Source organism: Salvia splendens, chromosome 1, assembly GCF_004379255.2.
Source record: "Salvia splendens isolate huo1 chromosome 1, SspV2, whole genome shotgun sequence".
Taxonomy (NCBI): domain Eukaryota; kingdom Viridiplantae; phylum Streptophyta; class Magnoliopsida; order Lamiales; family Lamiaceae; genus Salvia; species Salvia splendens.
In genome coordinates this window covers 5,674,851-5,690,062 of record NC_056032.1, presented here as the reverse complement: position 1 = coordinate 5,690,062, position 15,212 = coordinate 5,674,851, and the positions used below count along the sequence as shown (strand labels likewise).

The 15,212-nt window shown below is 39.5% G+C and overlaps 2 protein-coding genes across 3 annotated transcripts; one reads left to right on the top strand and one right to left on the bottom strand.

The window, feature by feature from the left end:
- The first annotated feature begins 209 nt into the window (after window positions 1-209).
- On the top strand, window positions 210-3,699 carry LOC121809873 (flocculation protein FLO11-like). 2 transcript variants are annotated; one of them, XM_042210713.1, is made up of 6 exons: window positions 210-545; window positions 1,068-1,230; window positions 1,322-1,394; window positions 1,645-1,762; window positions 1,859-2,731; window positions 3,341-3,699. In XM_042210713.1, the coding sequence occupies exons 1-6, from the start codon at window positions 540-542 to the stop codon at window positions 3,377-3,379; spliced, it is 1,272 nt and encodes a 423-aa protein (XP_042066647.1). In that variant the 5' UTR covers window positions 210-539; the 3' UTR covers window positions 3,380-3,699. The 2 variants fall into 2 exon arrangements, with proteins under 2 accessions (XP_042066647.1, XP_042066642.1); XM_042210708.1 differs by lacking the exon at window positions 210-545 and adding an exon at window positions 573-974.
- Window positions 3,700-4,655: 956 nt separating this feature from the next.
- Window positions 4,656-6,798, bottom strand: LOC121794641. The gene is made up of 5 exons (XM_042192905.1): window positions 6,508-6,798; window positions 6,130-6,178; window positions 5,890-6,050; window positions 5,008-5,820; window positions 4,656-4,915 (listed from the first exon to the last, which is right to left on the bottom strand). Exons 1-5 carry the CDS (start codon window positions 6,652-6,654, stop codon window positions 4,787-4,789), a joined length of 1,299 nt encoding a protein of 432 aa, XP_042048839.1. The 5' UTR covers window positions 6,655-6,798; the 3' UTR covers window positions 4,656-4,786.
- Between the last annotated feature and the right edge of the window lie 8,414 nt (window positions 6,799-15,212).

Sequence of the window (15,212 nt, the reverse complement as noted above, 5' to 3'; positions counted from 1 at the left end):
TTCAAATTGAATTAATATATTCATATATTAATAAAATTCAATATATTTAATCTCAAGGAGTATTATAAAACCTATTTTTGGGCAATCATCGAGGAAAACTCAAATCATTATTATGAACAATCAAAAACTGAGAAAGTAAAAAGTCGTCCACTGCTAAGATTCGGTGGTTTAGTGTTTCTCGTTTCCCAAAATGGCCTCTTTGCAAACATTAAAATACATAGTTCAACTTCAAATATAACTGATCTGTTTCAAGTTTGAACTTTGAACTGTGTTTTCTTTCAAGAAATAGAAAAAAATAAAGAAAGAAAAACCAGAGCGTCCCTCGTTGAAGGAATCAAACAAAAGATCACTGCAAAATTTGATGAGCTTGCTTCCCCACATTTCTCGACTCCCAACTTTTTATGTCACAGGCAATATAAATCAAAGAAGCAGAATCAAGATTCTTGTGTTAAAATACTCTCTTCTTTTCCTTCACTCACACTCTTTCTACCGCTCTCTCTCTCTCTCTCTGCAAACTTGCCATTCAGTTTTGACTAACAATGGCAGTAAGTGTTCCTCTTCTTTGATCAAGTCTTGCCTTTTAGTGGCGAATGCGATAAAGATGGAATCTTTAGTTAGATTCTGCTGTGATTTTTTGTGGGTTCTAATCAGTTACTACATTCTTTTCTTTTTCTGTCTTTAACTATTTTTTGGTCCCTTGTACACTCCCTGTTTCTTGCAATAAATAGCTGAAATTCTTTTGTTTATGCATATAGAGGTTTTCAGCTTGAATGTGCCTTTTTATTTTATTCTTTTACCTGCTTTTTGTTTGTGTTTGGTTTGGATTTTGTGTTGCAAGATTCTTAATTCTTTTGTTTATGCATAGTGGTTTTCTGGAATTTGCTTCATCTAAGCTTTGTTTGGTTGTACCTTGTGGCCTGCTCATTACAGTTTTGTCTAGTTGTACAGTTTTTGCCTCTTGGTTGTTTCCATCTGTATGTGATTCTGAATCCCTGTTGGCAAAATTTTAGCTTCAAAATTTGTCATGTACTAAGAATTTTGATGATGCAATTTCTATGAAAAAACAGGCATCCGTACAATTTAGGCCTCAGAACAGGGATCTTGGGATGGTAATGAGGGAAGTTGATGAAGATCTTGCTATATTTCTCGGGATCCAAAGTGTCGAAATGGAGAAGAAAAATGACCATCTTCTAGTTGAGGAATCCCTTCAGTTTGATGATGACTTCAAGTGTAAGTTTTTTGTTGATTTTTCTATGTTTCAATGCTGATTTGTATAGCAACTTTGGGTGTGTTTTTGTTTACGAATTCGACTAATTTGCAGGTGCAGAGACTTGTTTGGTTGGGGCTGCTGATGATTTCCTCAGTTTGGAGATGGAAATGAGGGATCATGATTGGTAAAGTTTGTAATTTTATAATGCAAAATGAGAGATGTAGTTTCTTTTTCTAATATGCTGTTGGTGAATTGATTCAACAATAATTTGTAGTGATCTTTTCTTGTTCTTCAATCTTGTTAAGAGTAAATTGTTTCAAAAATTAATCTTGTACACTTAATGCTAATCATGTAGTAGTACTAGTTTTGCTCATGTGTGATGATAGCCAGCCTTCATTGTCTTAACTTCTAACACGAGCCCTTCGCCTAATCAGGCTTCTCAAGCAACCAGACACGTCGTTAAATCCTTCACAGGATGCAGACGCGCAGGTTTGTGTAGCGAGCCAGACTAACGGCTCGAATGGTGAAGTCGAAATTCCTTTGAAATCTGAGGTAACTAAAAACACTGCATCGTCTGATGACTATGATTTTTAGGAGATATTTTGGTTTTAAGGCTCCAAATTTCGTGTAATCCTATGTTTCCTGCAGCTGGATGTGACAATAACTGCTTCTGCAAGTGAAAGTTCATCAACATTATCTAGTGTAGAGTGTTGCACTGCAGTGAGCAGAAAGCCTTTGTCTTCGTCATCGGTTTGCAGGGCTGCAACGCCTACTGGTCGAGCTTCTGGAAAATCGAGGCCCACTCGCTCTTCCACACCTACCACATCAAGAGCTGCACTGCTGCCTTCTTCCAGACCTAATGCTGCTCAAGCAAGATCCTCAACACCAGTTAGACCTGCTCCACGTTCGTCTACACCTGCCTCCAGACCTTCTCTACCAGTCGTTTCAAAGTCTGGAACGAGGTCTACCCCACCCGCGTGTAAACCAGCCACTCCAACGACCGTATCTGCTTTGGATAAATCTTCATCAGGGAAGAAAATTAGCTCCACAGTACTGAAAAGCTCGTTGCCTTCTCGTGGAGCTTCTCCAGTGGTGAGATCTAGGCCGTCAAGACCTTCGGATGCGCTCTCTTCATCTCAAGACGCTGATGGAAATCCGAAGGTGTCATCAATGCCTAAAAGGCCTGCTTCTGCTGGTAGAGGAAGTTTGAGCTCCAACACGTCTTCTTCCTCAAACGAGAAGCCAAGGCAGAAGTCATGCTCTCCTGCCAGCTCTGCTCCTAGAACCGGGAGCAGCAGGGTGATGTCAAGAAGCCGGGGATACAACAATGGTGGGGATGATGTTAACCCTGTAGTGATGGGGGCGAAGATGGTGGACAGAGTCGTGAACATGAGGAAACTGGCTCCACCTAAGCAAGACGAGTATGTCTCTCAGGAGAATCCGAGGAAACCATCACAGGAAAACTCGGGTTTTGGCAGATCATTCTCAAAGAAGTCGCTGGAGATGGCTATGAGGCACATGGTATGCTTATTTTACGCTTTTCTTTCACTTGCACCAACGCGAAGAAATGTTCTACAACACTTACACATGAAAATTCAGCATGATAAGGCTATGGTATGCATAATTACGCGTTTCTTTCACTTGCACCAATGCAATTCTAACCATTATATCATGAGATGAAACACATTGTATACTTTTTTTACGCGTTTATTTCACTTACACCAACGCGATTCTTCTTAGCTAGAGAAATGTGTGACAGCAATTTTACTAAAAATCTAGCATGATAAGGCATATGGTATGCATAATTTACGTGTTTCTTTGACTTGCACCAACGCAATTCTTGGCATTATATGATGAGATAAAGCACATTGTATGCATGTTTTACGCGTTTCTTTCTCTTACACCAGCTTGTATCATAGATAAAGGAATGTGATGAAAATTTGAGCATGATTAGGCATTTGGTATTGCATATTTTTCGTGTTTCTTTCACTTGCACCAACACGAATCTCAGCTAAAAAAATGTGAGGTGGCTGGCATGTAACTTTCTGCATATTTGTTCGCGTTTCATTCACTCCTACTAGCTCGTATCAAAGCTTGAGATTATCGTTGTAATAAACTTTGTGGGTACAGGAGATCAGGCGAAGTGTCCCAAACAATTCACAAGCATAGGCAGCTGGTTCTGCCTGAGATCAGCACACTGCTGCTCCATATAATAATCTCCTCAGATGTCGAACTCGAACAGATGGGAGTCGAGAGAAGCTCCTATTTTCTGAATGGGAGGAGGAGATGGATGAGTGATTTTGTTGAAGCAATTGGGAGGGGAGGGAAGGGAATGGAAGGAAAATAGGGTACTGAAAATATTGCATTTGGACATGCTATTTTTTTTATGATGATCCCTTTGCAATACCTAGTGTTTATTATAGTACATGTATTTTTATGATTATTATACTGTGTGTGTTAGAAGAATTTGAAGATCATCTTGCTCAAAAGTATAAATACAGCTAGTTTGTGATAGCAAATTAATGTAGTATGAAAAAATGGAGCTACCTAATACTCAAAAAATGTAGTATGCCTTATATCAATCAATATTTCTCTCCCCAATTAGAGCGACAAATGACGATGAACGAAGCCTAAACGGTAATATTAAATTCGATTTCAATATTTGGATTGGATCGAATTTCTTTTTAAAGATAATAAACATATCTAATTTTAATTTTGTAAAAAATAAAAAATGTTAATAACAAATTAAATTTTATTTTTTTAATATTATAGAGAAAACAAACAAATTAAATTTTGAATTTTGGGGATTTTTCGGTTCCGATTTAATATTTTGGATTTGGATGTTTCAAATTTGAATTTTGAAATCGTTTTGGATTAAGGCAAAATTTCGATATGAAATCAGAATACACACCCTTTATTATAAGTCAAATTTAATGCTTATTGAAAATTTATAGAGAGGATATTATAAATTATTTGGATCCACAGATAGTGCAAGTCTCGATATTTTGACTCATATAATTCCAAACCATGTAATCTCTACATTGGTATTCAACTTTTTTTTAATTCGATACAATAATTTAATAAATTGGAAATGAAACGAATCTAAACAACGTTGGCCGCACGCTGCGCTTCTTGAATTGCTAATAGTCATTAAGTTTCATTAACACATTCATTCTCCCAATCAACTTCTAATTTTTAATATTTATTTTGTAATTATCACGCAATCATAGTGTTTCTTCGCTCGTACTATATTTTTCCCCCCTTTTCTTTTCCACATTTCTTGCATTTAAATTCAATTATTAGTCATATTTCATACTACTATTTAATTATAATTTATATGTGTTTTTTAATTTATTTGATAAAATTAATTGGTAGGGTTGATCAATTTATAATTGGAGTATGTAACTTTTTAAGCTTCAAGTGTTTAGAAATTAATGTTAATTAGTAAAAGTGAAAAGGTAGAGAGACATTTGATACATAACATTATCACATTCACATAGTATCTAAACCCCATAAAACAAAGACAAAAGTGGCAACACTTTTTAAGTTTATTCATACAATACAACAACAAAAGTGTTAACTATGCTGCATGAATCCAAGATTAGCAAGAAATTTATGAAGAGCTCTTCTTCCCCATTGCACATCATTGTCCAATATCTGCTTTTCTCTGTTGAGCCGCCCCGGCTTCTCTGTTGAGACGCGTATCTGTGTAGAAAATAATGAGACGACGCCACAAAGTTCTAAGTGCTCATTTCTGCAGGAGTTTGCAATGTGTGTGAGTATTGTCTAGTTATTACCTCTGGCTCGATGGCTGCAGCAGCCTCAGTGTCCTCAACAACACTGTCGTTTCTCGGGTTTAGATCAGCTGAATCCTCGATTTCATCAGATTCAGCAGCAGCATCTTCAAAAGTTTTGCTGTTTTTTTGGTTAGAATCAATTGAATCCTCAGTTTCATCAGACAGATCTGTTGTGCTTCTATCAGTGCTGCTCGCCTCCGTCTCTGCCTCTGCCTCCTCTGCTGCTGGCAATGTAGCTAAGCCCGGTACAAGGACAGGAACCTCGTCATCCATGACCACCCTCGTTTCATTTTTCAAACTAGACGAATCACCTACACTCATCGCCACCTTACCATGATCCCCCAACGCCGTCGTCTCCTCCTCTTCCTTACCATCTACACTCATTAGGCCATCACTCGCACTTGATTTTTTTCCCTCGATGATATTTTCTGCAACCAAGAGCATGACAGGCTCGTCCGAATGATCACTCATATGCTCATCACCATCAAGTTCTTCCAACATCACATCATCCCCTTCCTCCATAACTCCTTGGCCTAAATCCTCAGAAATCAACAAACTCGGAACATCACCATCGACTCCCTCCTCCCCTGCTTCCTCAGCAATCGAGGAAGACTCATTTAGATCATCCACAGCCACAGGTTCCTCTTCAACGACACTCTGGAAATCAGGGCTGTCCCAATCCTCAGACACGGCTATCGTCTTATCAGTATCCCATGTTTCAAGAACTCTATCCGGACCAGGCTGCCACATCACAGCTCCAGCCATTTCCTCAAGCACAAACTTATAACTGATCACTTTTCCACAAGGTACATCCTGCTTGTCAGTAAAGAATCAGAATCGACATTTTCATCACACGAGACAGACTATTGCAAATAGCCTTACCACTTCTGCAGTCCACACATGCCCTTCGGACCAGTTCAAGGGCACCCCTTCAGAAGGGTCCCATAGTCCAAGATTCGGATCATCCCCAACTACGAGAAATTGCTGCCCGAACGCGCATTGCTTGTGCAGTTTGAACCTCACACGAACCGTCTTAGGCTGGTCTGAGACATTTAGCTATCAATTAGGTGGCAAATTAATGTAGTACAAGCTACAATCTGTTGAAATGGTAAGAAATTTTACCAGAGCTAACTGTCAGGATTGCTTCACTTGAATCACTTCCCATATTTTTCTGCAGATCAGAAAGTCAGTATCATACCCTTCTTGCTAATTTGTAGATTTTCATTAGCTTTTAAGACAATTAATTAGTTATTCACTTGAACTTCACCAGAGTTTTTGTCTCAACTAGTCATACTATAATCTTGATCATTAGTTAACACCTAAATGAACTTATCTCACTCACATCAAATCCCAAAACTCAGAAAACAAGAAAACAGCATAGCACTCCACAAAATTATTGGGTCATATAGTAAACTTCAAACCACATATTTCCAATAGAAATATGAGTGTGGGAAAAGAGGGTTTATTTTTGTTACAAAAAAATGAATTATTTAGGATCACCTGAGAAGAAATGGAGGCAGCACAGTTTGGCCTGAACAAGACAACCCCATCAACGACACGCTTTTGATGTACATGAAAACCAAATTCATGTGTGACTCTCTCCTTGTTCACAGAGAGCTTGAAATACGAGGCTCCCAAGGCCTTCATCTCTCTCTCTCCCTCTCTCAATTGAAACAGTGAATGAGGAGTGATCTGCAATCCTTGATTCTTGTTGCTGCTGACTGTATCTAAATGAGAAATGAATCTAACGGTTAGAATCTTCTTCTCAAATCTCAACCGAGGAGGGGATAGAGTGGGCGGGTGGGGCAGCTGGCTTTGTTTATTAGATTTCAATATTCGGACATTATCCAAATTCTAATCAGTGAACTATTTTGATTTCATATTTATAATTATGATTGAATCAAATTCATTTTCACCACCCCAACTATAATGTGACTAATAAGACCAAGCAATCTCAATTTTGAGATATAATGTTTACCTATAATTTTAAAAAAACAGAAAGCCTGATATTTTGTAGAGAAATTCGGGTTTATGGGGGAGTTTACACTAAATATTACGTAAATGTACCCATTTTGTTATCTATTCCACAAATGGGAAAAACGCCAACCACATTGGCGTTTTTATTAGTATATACGCCAACGTCATTGGCGTGTTTTAAGGTAAATACGCCAACGATGATGGCGTTTTTTACTTGTGCCGTATTTTGGGTGTATGCTCTCGGATTGTAATTACGATAAAACACGCCAACTTGGTTGGCGTGTATAAATAAAAAAAACGCCTTTATAAATGGCGTGTTATCTTTGTTGAAACGCCGAACATATTGGCGTTTTTCTAAAAGACGCCAACCCGAGTGGCGTATTTACTTAATCATTAAAAACGCCAACCTGGGTGGCGTGTTTAATCAGACTGCTATACCAGGCGTTCCTCCCCCAAATCGCGAAAACCTCACAACACACAGCCTTCGCGATTTCTCCAGCTGCGCGCCTTCTCTCCGTGATTTCGGCCTACATTCATCAATCGGTGCTATTCTCCCCCAAATTCATCTATTTTATTCGGTTAGTATACTTACCTTTTACATTATTATAGTAATTGGTGGATAGCTAGGGTTTGTAATGGGTTGTGAATTGAGTAGAAATATTATGCATTTTGGATTGGTTGAATGATATTATTCTTGATTATTATGTTGGATTGTGTTGGGTTTAAGTTAATTTGTGTATAAATTTGATTATAAACCTAAACCCTAGGGTTTTTATAGCTAAAAAATTGGGCAAATTGTTTTGATTTATGTGGGTTTTGGTTGATGTATGTTGATTAGTTTAGATTGTTAAATTTGTTTATATTGTTAGGTTTGTCAAATTGAAATTGGACAAATTGAAAATGTTAGGTTAGGCAAAATTGAAATTGATAGGTTGGGCGAATTGTTAATTGAAATTGTTAATTTTGTGTAGGTGAATTGGTTTATGATTTTGAATGTGCAATGTTGTGTAACTTGCTTATTTGATGTTGGTGTTCAATTTTGTGATATTGGATTAAATTGTATCTAATTATTGAAATGGTTTATGGTTGGTTATTGTTGAATTTGGTTTATGAAATTGGATTAAATGTTATGGTTGGTTATTGTTGAATTTGAATTATGTAGGTAAATTATGGCATCATCTTCAACCTCTCGTCGTCGGCTTGCATGTGGTCCTGCGGATCTATCTGTATTATATTTTCAGAGACAACACGTCTCTAACAACATATGGGCAGGAGTTCCATCCGAAGATGTACGCTGCCGACGATTTGAAGGAAAAATTTGGGATGTTCCCATCCAGCAATATGTCTTGGCAATAGTGGACCAGATGGGGTTTGGGGGTATGTTAAGGTGTGGTAAACCAAAAGAAATTGACCACCATCTTATCACAGCTCTGATTGAACGTTGGAGGCCAGAGACTCACACGTTTCACTTTCCAGTCGGTGAAGCGACTGTGACACTGGAAGACGTGGAGGTCTTATGGGGCCTGAAAGTTGATGGAGAGGCTCTGACAGCTTACATCCCCCCGACGGACGCGGGATATTGGACGGACAGGTGTATGGATTTTCTAGGATTCATACCGGAAGCATCCGAGTTGAAGGAAATGGCTTTTAAGCAGACGAGCTTATCGCGCCAATTGAGGATTGAGCTGTCTGATGACCACGAACACTACATATATGCTCAGCGGGCTCGTATCTATTGTCTGCTATTACTTGGTGGTCTGATGATCCCCAACGCATCCGGAAATAAAATTCCGTTCTTCTACCTACACTTTTTCATGGATATAGAACGGTGTTCTACATATAGCTGGGGTGGGGCGACGCTTGCTTGCTTGTACCACAATTTGTGTGAAGCGGCCGTTGGTAAGAGGACGGATGTAGGGGGAGCCTTAACTCTATTACAACTTTGGGCTTGGGAGAGAATCCCAAATATTAGACCGAGGATGCTAGATCCCGTGCATACAGACTATCTACCATGTGCAAGCGCGTAAGTTGTTCATTAATTGCGTTTTTAAACTTAATGTTCATCAATTTTCGTGTTCTTCGCTCATAATTTAAATTTTTTAGATGGAATGGCCCGGCGTCATATGTAAAAGCACCCGGACATTGTATTGAAAATTTCCGAGATCAGTTCTCCATGATGCATCCTAATCAGGTACTTCATATATTTATAAAATGTTTTTGGTTTTTTGTTTTTTGTTTTTATGGAAATTATTTTGAAAAATTTGTATCACATGTAGTTTATTTGGATGCCTTATCTCCACCGGGAGTTGCCGGAAAGTTGTGATGCCGGTCGTCCTATATGGATGTCGATCACAACGCTTATTTGTTGGAATCTGGCTGAGCCACACCTGCCACACCGAGTGTTGCGCCAATTCGGGATTGTCCAACCGTATATCCCGGATCTCCCCCGGTTCCACGGTTCTGATTTTTTGAAACAGGATCGTCGTGGAAAATCTGGTCGGAATTGGGTTCAATGGCACGCCAATTATATACAGGAGTGGGACAACAGACACTTTACGATATGGACTGATCTGGAGGACAGTACTGAGCCTGTTGCAACGGAAGAATATATGAATTGGTTTTGCCAGATCACTGTGGTGTATTTATCCAAACCCGGCGTGCATGCTGAACAGGGATTCCACGAAACGGCATCTTCTCATAACTTTACGGTACATTATTTATACTTAACTAAACCCTGATTACTTATTTAAATTCATATTATGATATGTACTTAACTTTGAAAAATTGTAGGTGGAGACGCTTCACAATATACGCCACTTTCTAAGTGGCCGAGCTGCGACAGGACATTTCTGTCCGGATATGGAAACCATTTCGAGGATGGTTGAAGAAGGACTGCAGATATCCGGGGAGCCTCAGCTGATGGACTACCCTCCTTCGCAGCGCTCTGCAATGGACGTGGACGTACCCATAAGGCAAAAGGCAAAACGACGAACCAAGCAGAAAACCACCCGCGGAGAGTCGTCATCTCAGTTCGTACACAACTCCGATGACGATTTTGAGGAACCACCTCCGCCGAGCTCTGCACTTCGAGGCCGTCATTCTATTAGCCATACCGGTGGTACCGGAGAAGATATTGGCCTCAGTGATGTCCCCGTTTCTCCACCGCGGTCGTCTGTGCAGGAGGATCTTGAGAACGCTGTTGTTCAAGATACTCCTCCCTCAAGGATCCCTAGATCTACATCCACTATTGGGAAGGGGATACGGCGTCTGTTTATGCGGAAACGTCGTGACGATTGAACTAATTTGAACTCTTGATATTACTGTAATTTGATATTGATTTGAACTCATTGAATTTAAGTCTTTATGATTAAGTCTTTGGATGTCTGAATTATAAATTTCCTAGTTGAAATGTAAACAGGCAAATAAAGAGATATTGGCGTATCTGTGAAAATTTGGTATGGTAAGTCTTTCTGAACAAAAACGCCAACGGGAATGGCGTGTTATCTAAAAACGCCAATGACATTGGCGTTTCTAAGTTAGAATAAATTTTGCTCGTTTTTTTCCACGAAGTTTCTGAACAAAAACGCCAACGGGAATGGCGTGTTATCTAAAAACGCCAATGTGGTTGGCGTTTCTAAGTTAGAAGAAATTTTGCTCGTTTTTTCCACGAGGAATGCGGCCATTCTGAATAAAGACGCCATTCCCGTTGGCGTTTTTAGCCAAAATACGCCAATATCGTTGGCGTTTTTTGATAGAAACACGCCATTTTAATTGGCGTCTCTTTAAAAACGCCACTCACATAGGCGTTTTTACAGAAGAAACGCTACCGTTTTTAATCATTTCATCCAGCTCCTTTTTTAACTATTTTCATTTCATCCAACGCATTATGTAACTACAAATATTACCCAATACATGAGTCCAAATATTGCTAAATACAGAAATCCAATATTACACAATGCATATGTTCAATTGTCTCGCCTTTTCCGCGTAAAAAAGCTACGGATCCCCTTCCCAATTCTGGCGGTTGAGAGTCTAGACGGAGGAGTCTCTCGCACAATGACATTCTCTAAATCAACCCCAAAATATTCGTCTCGCACAGAAGACCGAGGTGGAGAATGTGGGACATCACTGAGACCGATGTGTTCGCCTGTACCACCAGTGTGGCTGACAGAATGACGACCTCGAACTGCAGATCTTGGTGGAGGTGGTGGAGGCATAAAATCGTGATCGACATCATCAGTGTGACTGACAGAATGACGACCTCGAACTGCATATCTTGGTGGAGGTGGAGGCAAAAAATCGTCTGCGGCATCATCTATCAACTGAGTATCCATCAACTGAGTATCCATCCTTGGTGGAGGTGGAGGCATAAAATCGTCAGCGGCATCATCTTCCAACTGAGTATCCATCCTTGAAAGAGCATTCGGGCAGTTGCGCCTGTCGTGACCTGGTTGACGGCAATGTTTACATCGGCGTCGGGCTCGTGGCTGGTCAGCTTCACGGACATCCATCTGATTAGGAATCCTAGTAGTACGGTATCGACCGCGACTTTTAGGCATTAACTGAGCTCGTGAACATCGCAAAGTCCATTCAGGCACGGCCCAATAATCTTGGTGTCTGGGTGGATTGAACACCGTAGAATATTGGTGTACCCAAACACTTGTGCGGTATACGGGATCAACAAGCGACAGCATGTTGTCGTTTCTAAAACGCGCAACTGCCGCTGCATGTGAACATGGAAGTCTCCACATCTGCCACTTTTGACATTTGCAGTGCGAGTCCAAGTACTTTACCTTCCACTTATTATCGCCCTTTCCACCAATTCGACGCTTTGTTCGAACCACATAATGCCCTGCAATTGTGTTGGGTGCTCTCACATTATGTAATTGACCTTTTGCATCATTTTTGCACACCTTTTCATGCGCCCACGGGGTCAGTGGTGTGGCACACTGTGTTGATGCAATTGACCGGTCATTGAACCATTCTATTGTCCTCCAGAATATCATATCAATGCAAGCTTTAATTGGGAGTTGTCTTGCGCCTCTCAACACATTGTTGTATGATTCCACCATATTAGTGGTCACCTCACCCCATCTTTTGTGTTTGTCATAAGCCAGATTCCATTTTTCTAACTCCACGGCATCAAGGTACTGCAAAGCCTCGGTGTTGACGTTTCGAAGTAAACGACGTCTGATCTTAAACTTGCGCTTCTTGGTAGCAATACCAATTTTCCAAACAAGTCTTTTGACCATGATACCTTTATGATTCTGCAAAACATTCTTTCTAACATGTACCAAGCAAAATCTGTGATGACTCACATTGGGTTCTTCTTTCCATATGGGAGAATTCATTGCATCTATGATTCCCACATGCCTATCAGATATGACACATATTTCATTCTTTGCTACATGAAGTCTAATGCGTTCCATAAACCAATTCCAACTTTCTTTGGTTTCCTCATCAACAATGGCATATGCAACAGGCAAACATTTCTTATTAGCATCAAATCCAACGGCAATAAGAATTTTACCTCTACATCGTCCACGTAGATGAGTTCCATCAACCGTTAAAACTGGTTTGCATAGTTGAAAAGCCTCCACAGCTGGTCCAAAAGCCCAGAATACGTACTTGAATACCTTGTTCATACCATTGCTTAATATGTCATCGTGCAACCATTCCACAATTGTGCCAGGATTTTGTCTTTGCATTTCATTCAAATAAGCTGGTAACACTTTGAACGACTACTCCCATCTACCGTATACAAGCTCAATCGCTGTCCTCCGAGCATACCATGCTTTCTTGTAACTAACTTTGACATGAAATCTATTTTCAATATCCGCCACAATTGCTTTTACCTTGTAGCAAGGATCGTTTTCTATCTGATGGCGAACACTCAACGCTATCATACCCGACGAAAGATTAGCGTGGCCATTATAGTTACGATCCCCCATGCAAGTATGAGCAGTGCTGAACACTCTAATTTGCCAGTGTTCATCATGCTTCCTCAGTGTTGCTCGGCACTCCCACAAACATTTAGGTAAGGACGTATCTTTCGGATTTCCTTGTGGCCACTTACAAACTGCATGCCATCTCTTTCCTTTACTTTCAACAACTGTATATTGTCGGATTTTTTCCAAATGCCAATGAGTCACAACTGCCTTCAATTCCAACTTCGTTCTAAATTTAGTATGCAAACCGACATTGGTAGGATCTTTTTCACTCCAATAATGCACACTGGGATCATCACGCTCAAAGTTTTTGGGATCAAAACTATCATATGGATCTGGTAAGGTGCGAAAGTAGTTGATTCCAGGCTGTGGGAACTGTGGAACTACTCTTCCTCCAACTGCCCTTCCACCAACTGATGTTTCTCCAACTGCTGTTTCTCCAAGTGGAATGGATGGTCTTGAAGCAACAAATTGTTCATCATCCGACGGATCACCATCCGAGTCTGTACTAACCGGGTCGGAATCTTCAGAATAATAAGGTGATTGTGGATCAAGAAAGTCGGCTTTATCAGGACCTATTATGTCATCAACCACATCACAATTGTCACGTTCCCCTAAATGCACGCCTCCAGCTTTAAAATCTTGTGTTGCAGCTAAATATGGTTCTTGGGCTCTCGTAGACGTACCAACATCAAAATCTTGTGTTGCAGCAAAATATGGTTCTTGGGCTCTCGTAGACGTACCAGCATCATAACTTATGACATGATGACTATGATGTTGAGTAATTGCCGAATACTCAACATATAATTCAATTACACCTCCAATAACCATACTCTCACTAAACATTAGTTGCATGCATACTTCTTCTAGTTGAACACCTATAAACGTGACTCCGGATCCAAAGCATATAGTACGTTTCCATATTATTTGAATATTGTTTTCATATATGCTTATCCCCATCCTTTCACAAATTTTTTCCACAAGTTCATCGTATGAAATTGTTTCATCCAACATAATGAATCCTTTAGCAAAAGGAGGATCATACGAAATAACTGCTCCGGGAATTATCTTTCCACCCCAATATAAATTGACACACCACGTCATACTATCTGCAATAATGTAAAACACAAATCAATATGTATTATTTTTACATTCATCATTATGTAGAGTCAGCCAAACACTTGACAAAATAATTCTATTAAATACACTACAATATATATTATCATAACAATCCATTAAATATTGGTAACAAAATTAGGTCACAACAATCCATCAAAATATTTCTATTAAAATATATAATATCATAATAATCCATCAAAATATTAGTGTGCCCATAACAATTGGTCAAACTATTATATTAATTACACTACAATATATATTATCACAACAATCAATCAAATATTCAAAGACTAATGTTTAGAAGAATGGGTCAAAAATTTGATATACTAACCGATTAGAAGGACTAATGTTTGGAAGAATTGGCCAAATTCAAAATATCCACGCTTAAATCCACCACCGGGTCGACCCGAGCGAAAGGTTTTTCCGCCTTGGGAAGGGTTTTCGCGTTTTGGGGAGGGAAAGTGTTTAGGGTCGCGATGTTGGGGGAGATCTGATAAGTATATGGCTCAACAGAAACACGCCAACGGGAATGGCGTTTTTAACTTAAACACGCCATCCACATTGGCGTTTCTAATAATTAAACACGCCAACTATATTGGCGTTTTACTCTAAAACACGCCAATAAAGTTGGCGTTTTTTATATGGCTGTATTTGGCGGAAATACAACTTAAAATACGATGCGATGATAACACGCCAATGACGTTGGCGTATTTACTAATAAAAACGCCAATGTGGTTGGCGTTTTTCCCATTTGTGGAATAGATAACAAAATGGGTACATTTACGTAATATTTAGTGTAAACTCCCCCATAAACCCGAATTTCCCTTTTTTGTACCAGTAGTTAGTAAAAGAAGCCTTTTCTTATTTGTAGCTTGATCTGAAGTTTATGCCGTCACCAAGATCACAATGAGAGACCTCCAAAAAATGAAGAAAGAGATGCCTAAAATGGCACTGCATGTGTCCCGGCTCCGTCATTGCAATCAATCAAAAGTTTTGAGAGCCGTAGGTATTTAAGTGATTATTTGTATATCGGTTAATTCGGTTAACCAACTCGGTTATCAATTATAACCGAGAACCGATCACAACAAGAAAGTAGTAAACGTGACCAAATCGAAACCGCAATTTTCGGTTATTTAATAACCGATTCAATTCGGTTCGGTT

What these genes read in the sequence shown, in the direction of transcription:
- LOC121809873 (XM_042210708.1), top strand. Translation starts at nt 771, where the DNA reads ATGTGCCTTTTTATTTTATTCTTTTACCTGCTTTTTGTTTGTGTTTGG. An exon ending in GTTTGATGATGACTTCAAGT is followed by an intron (nt 1,231 to 1,321) that starts GTAAGTTTTTTG and finishes ACTAATTTGCAG; the next exon opens with GTGCAGAGACTTGTTTGGTT. An exon ending in AAATTCCTTTGAAATCTGAG is followed by an intron (nt 1,763 to 1,858) that starts GTAACTAAAAAC and finishes TGTTTCCTGCAG; the next exon opens with CTGGATGTGACAATAACTGC.
- LOC121794641 (XM_042192905.1), bottom strand. Translation starts at nt 6,654, where the DNA reads ATGAAGGCCTTGGGAGCCTCGTATTTCAAGCTCTCTGTGAACAAGGAG. An exon ending in CTGCCTCCATTTCTTCTCAG is followed by an intron (nt 6,179 to 6,507) that starts GTGATCCTAAAT and finishes TCTGATCTGCAG; the next exon opens with AAAAATATGGGAAGTGATTC. An exon ending in ATGTGTGGACTGCAGAAGTG is followed by an intron (nt 5,821 to 5,889) that starts GTAAGGCTATTT and finishes ACTGACAAGCAG; the next exon opens with GATGTACCTTGTGGAAAAGT.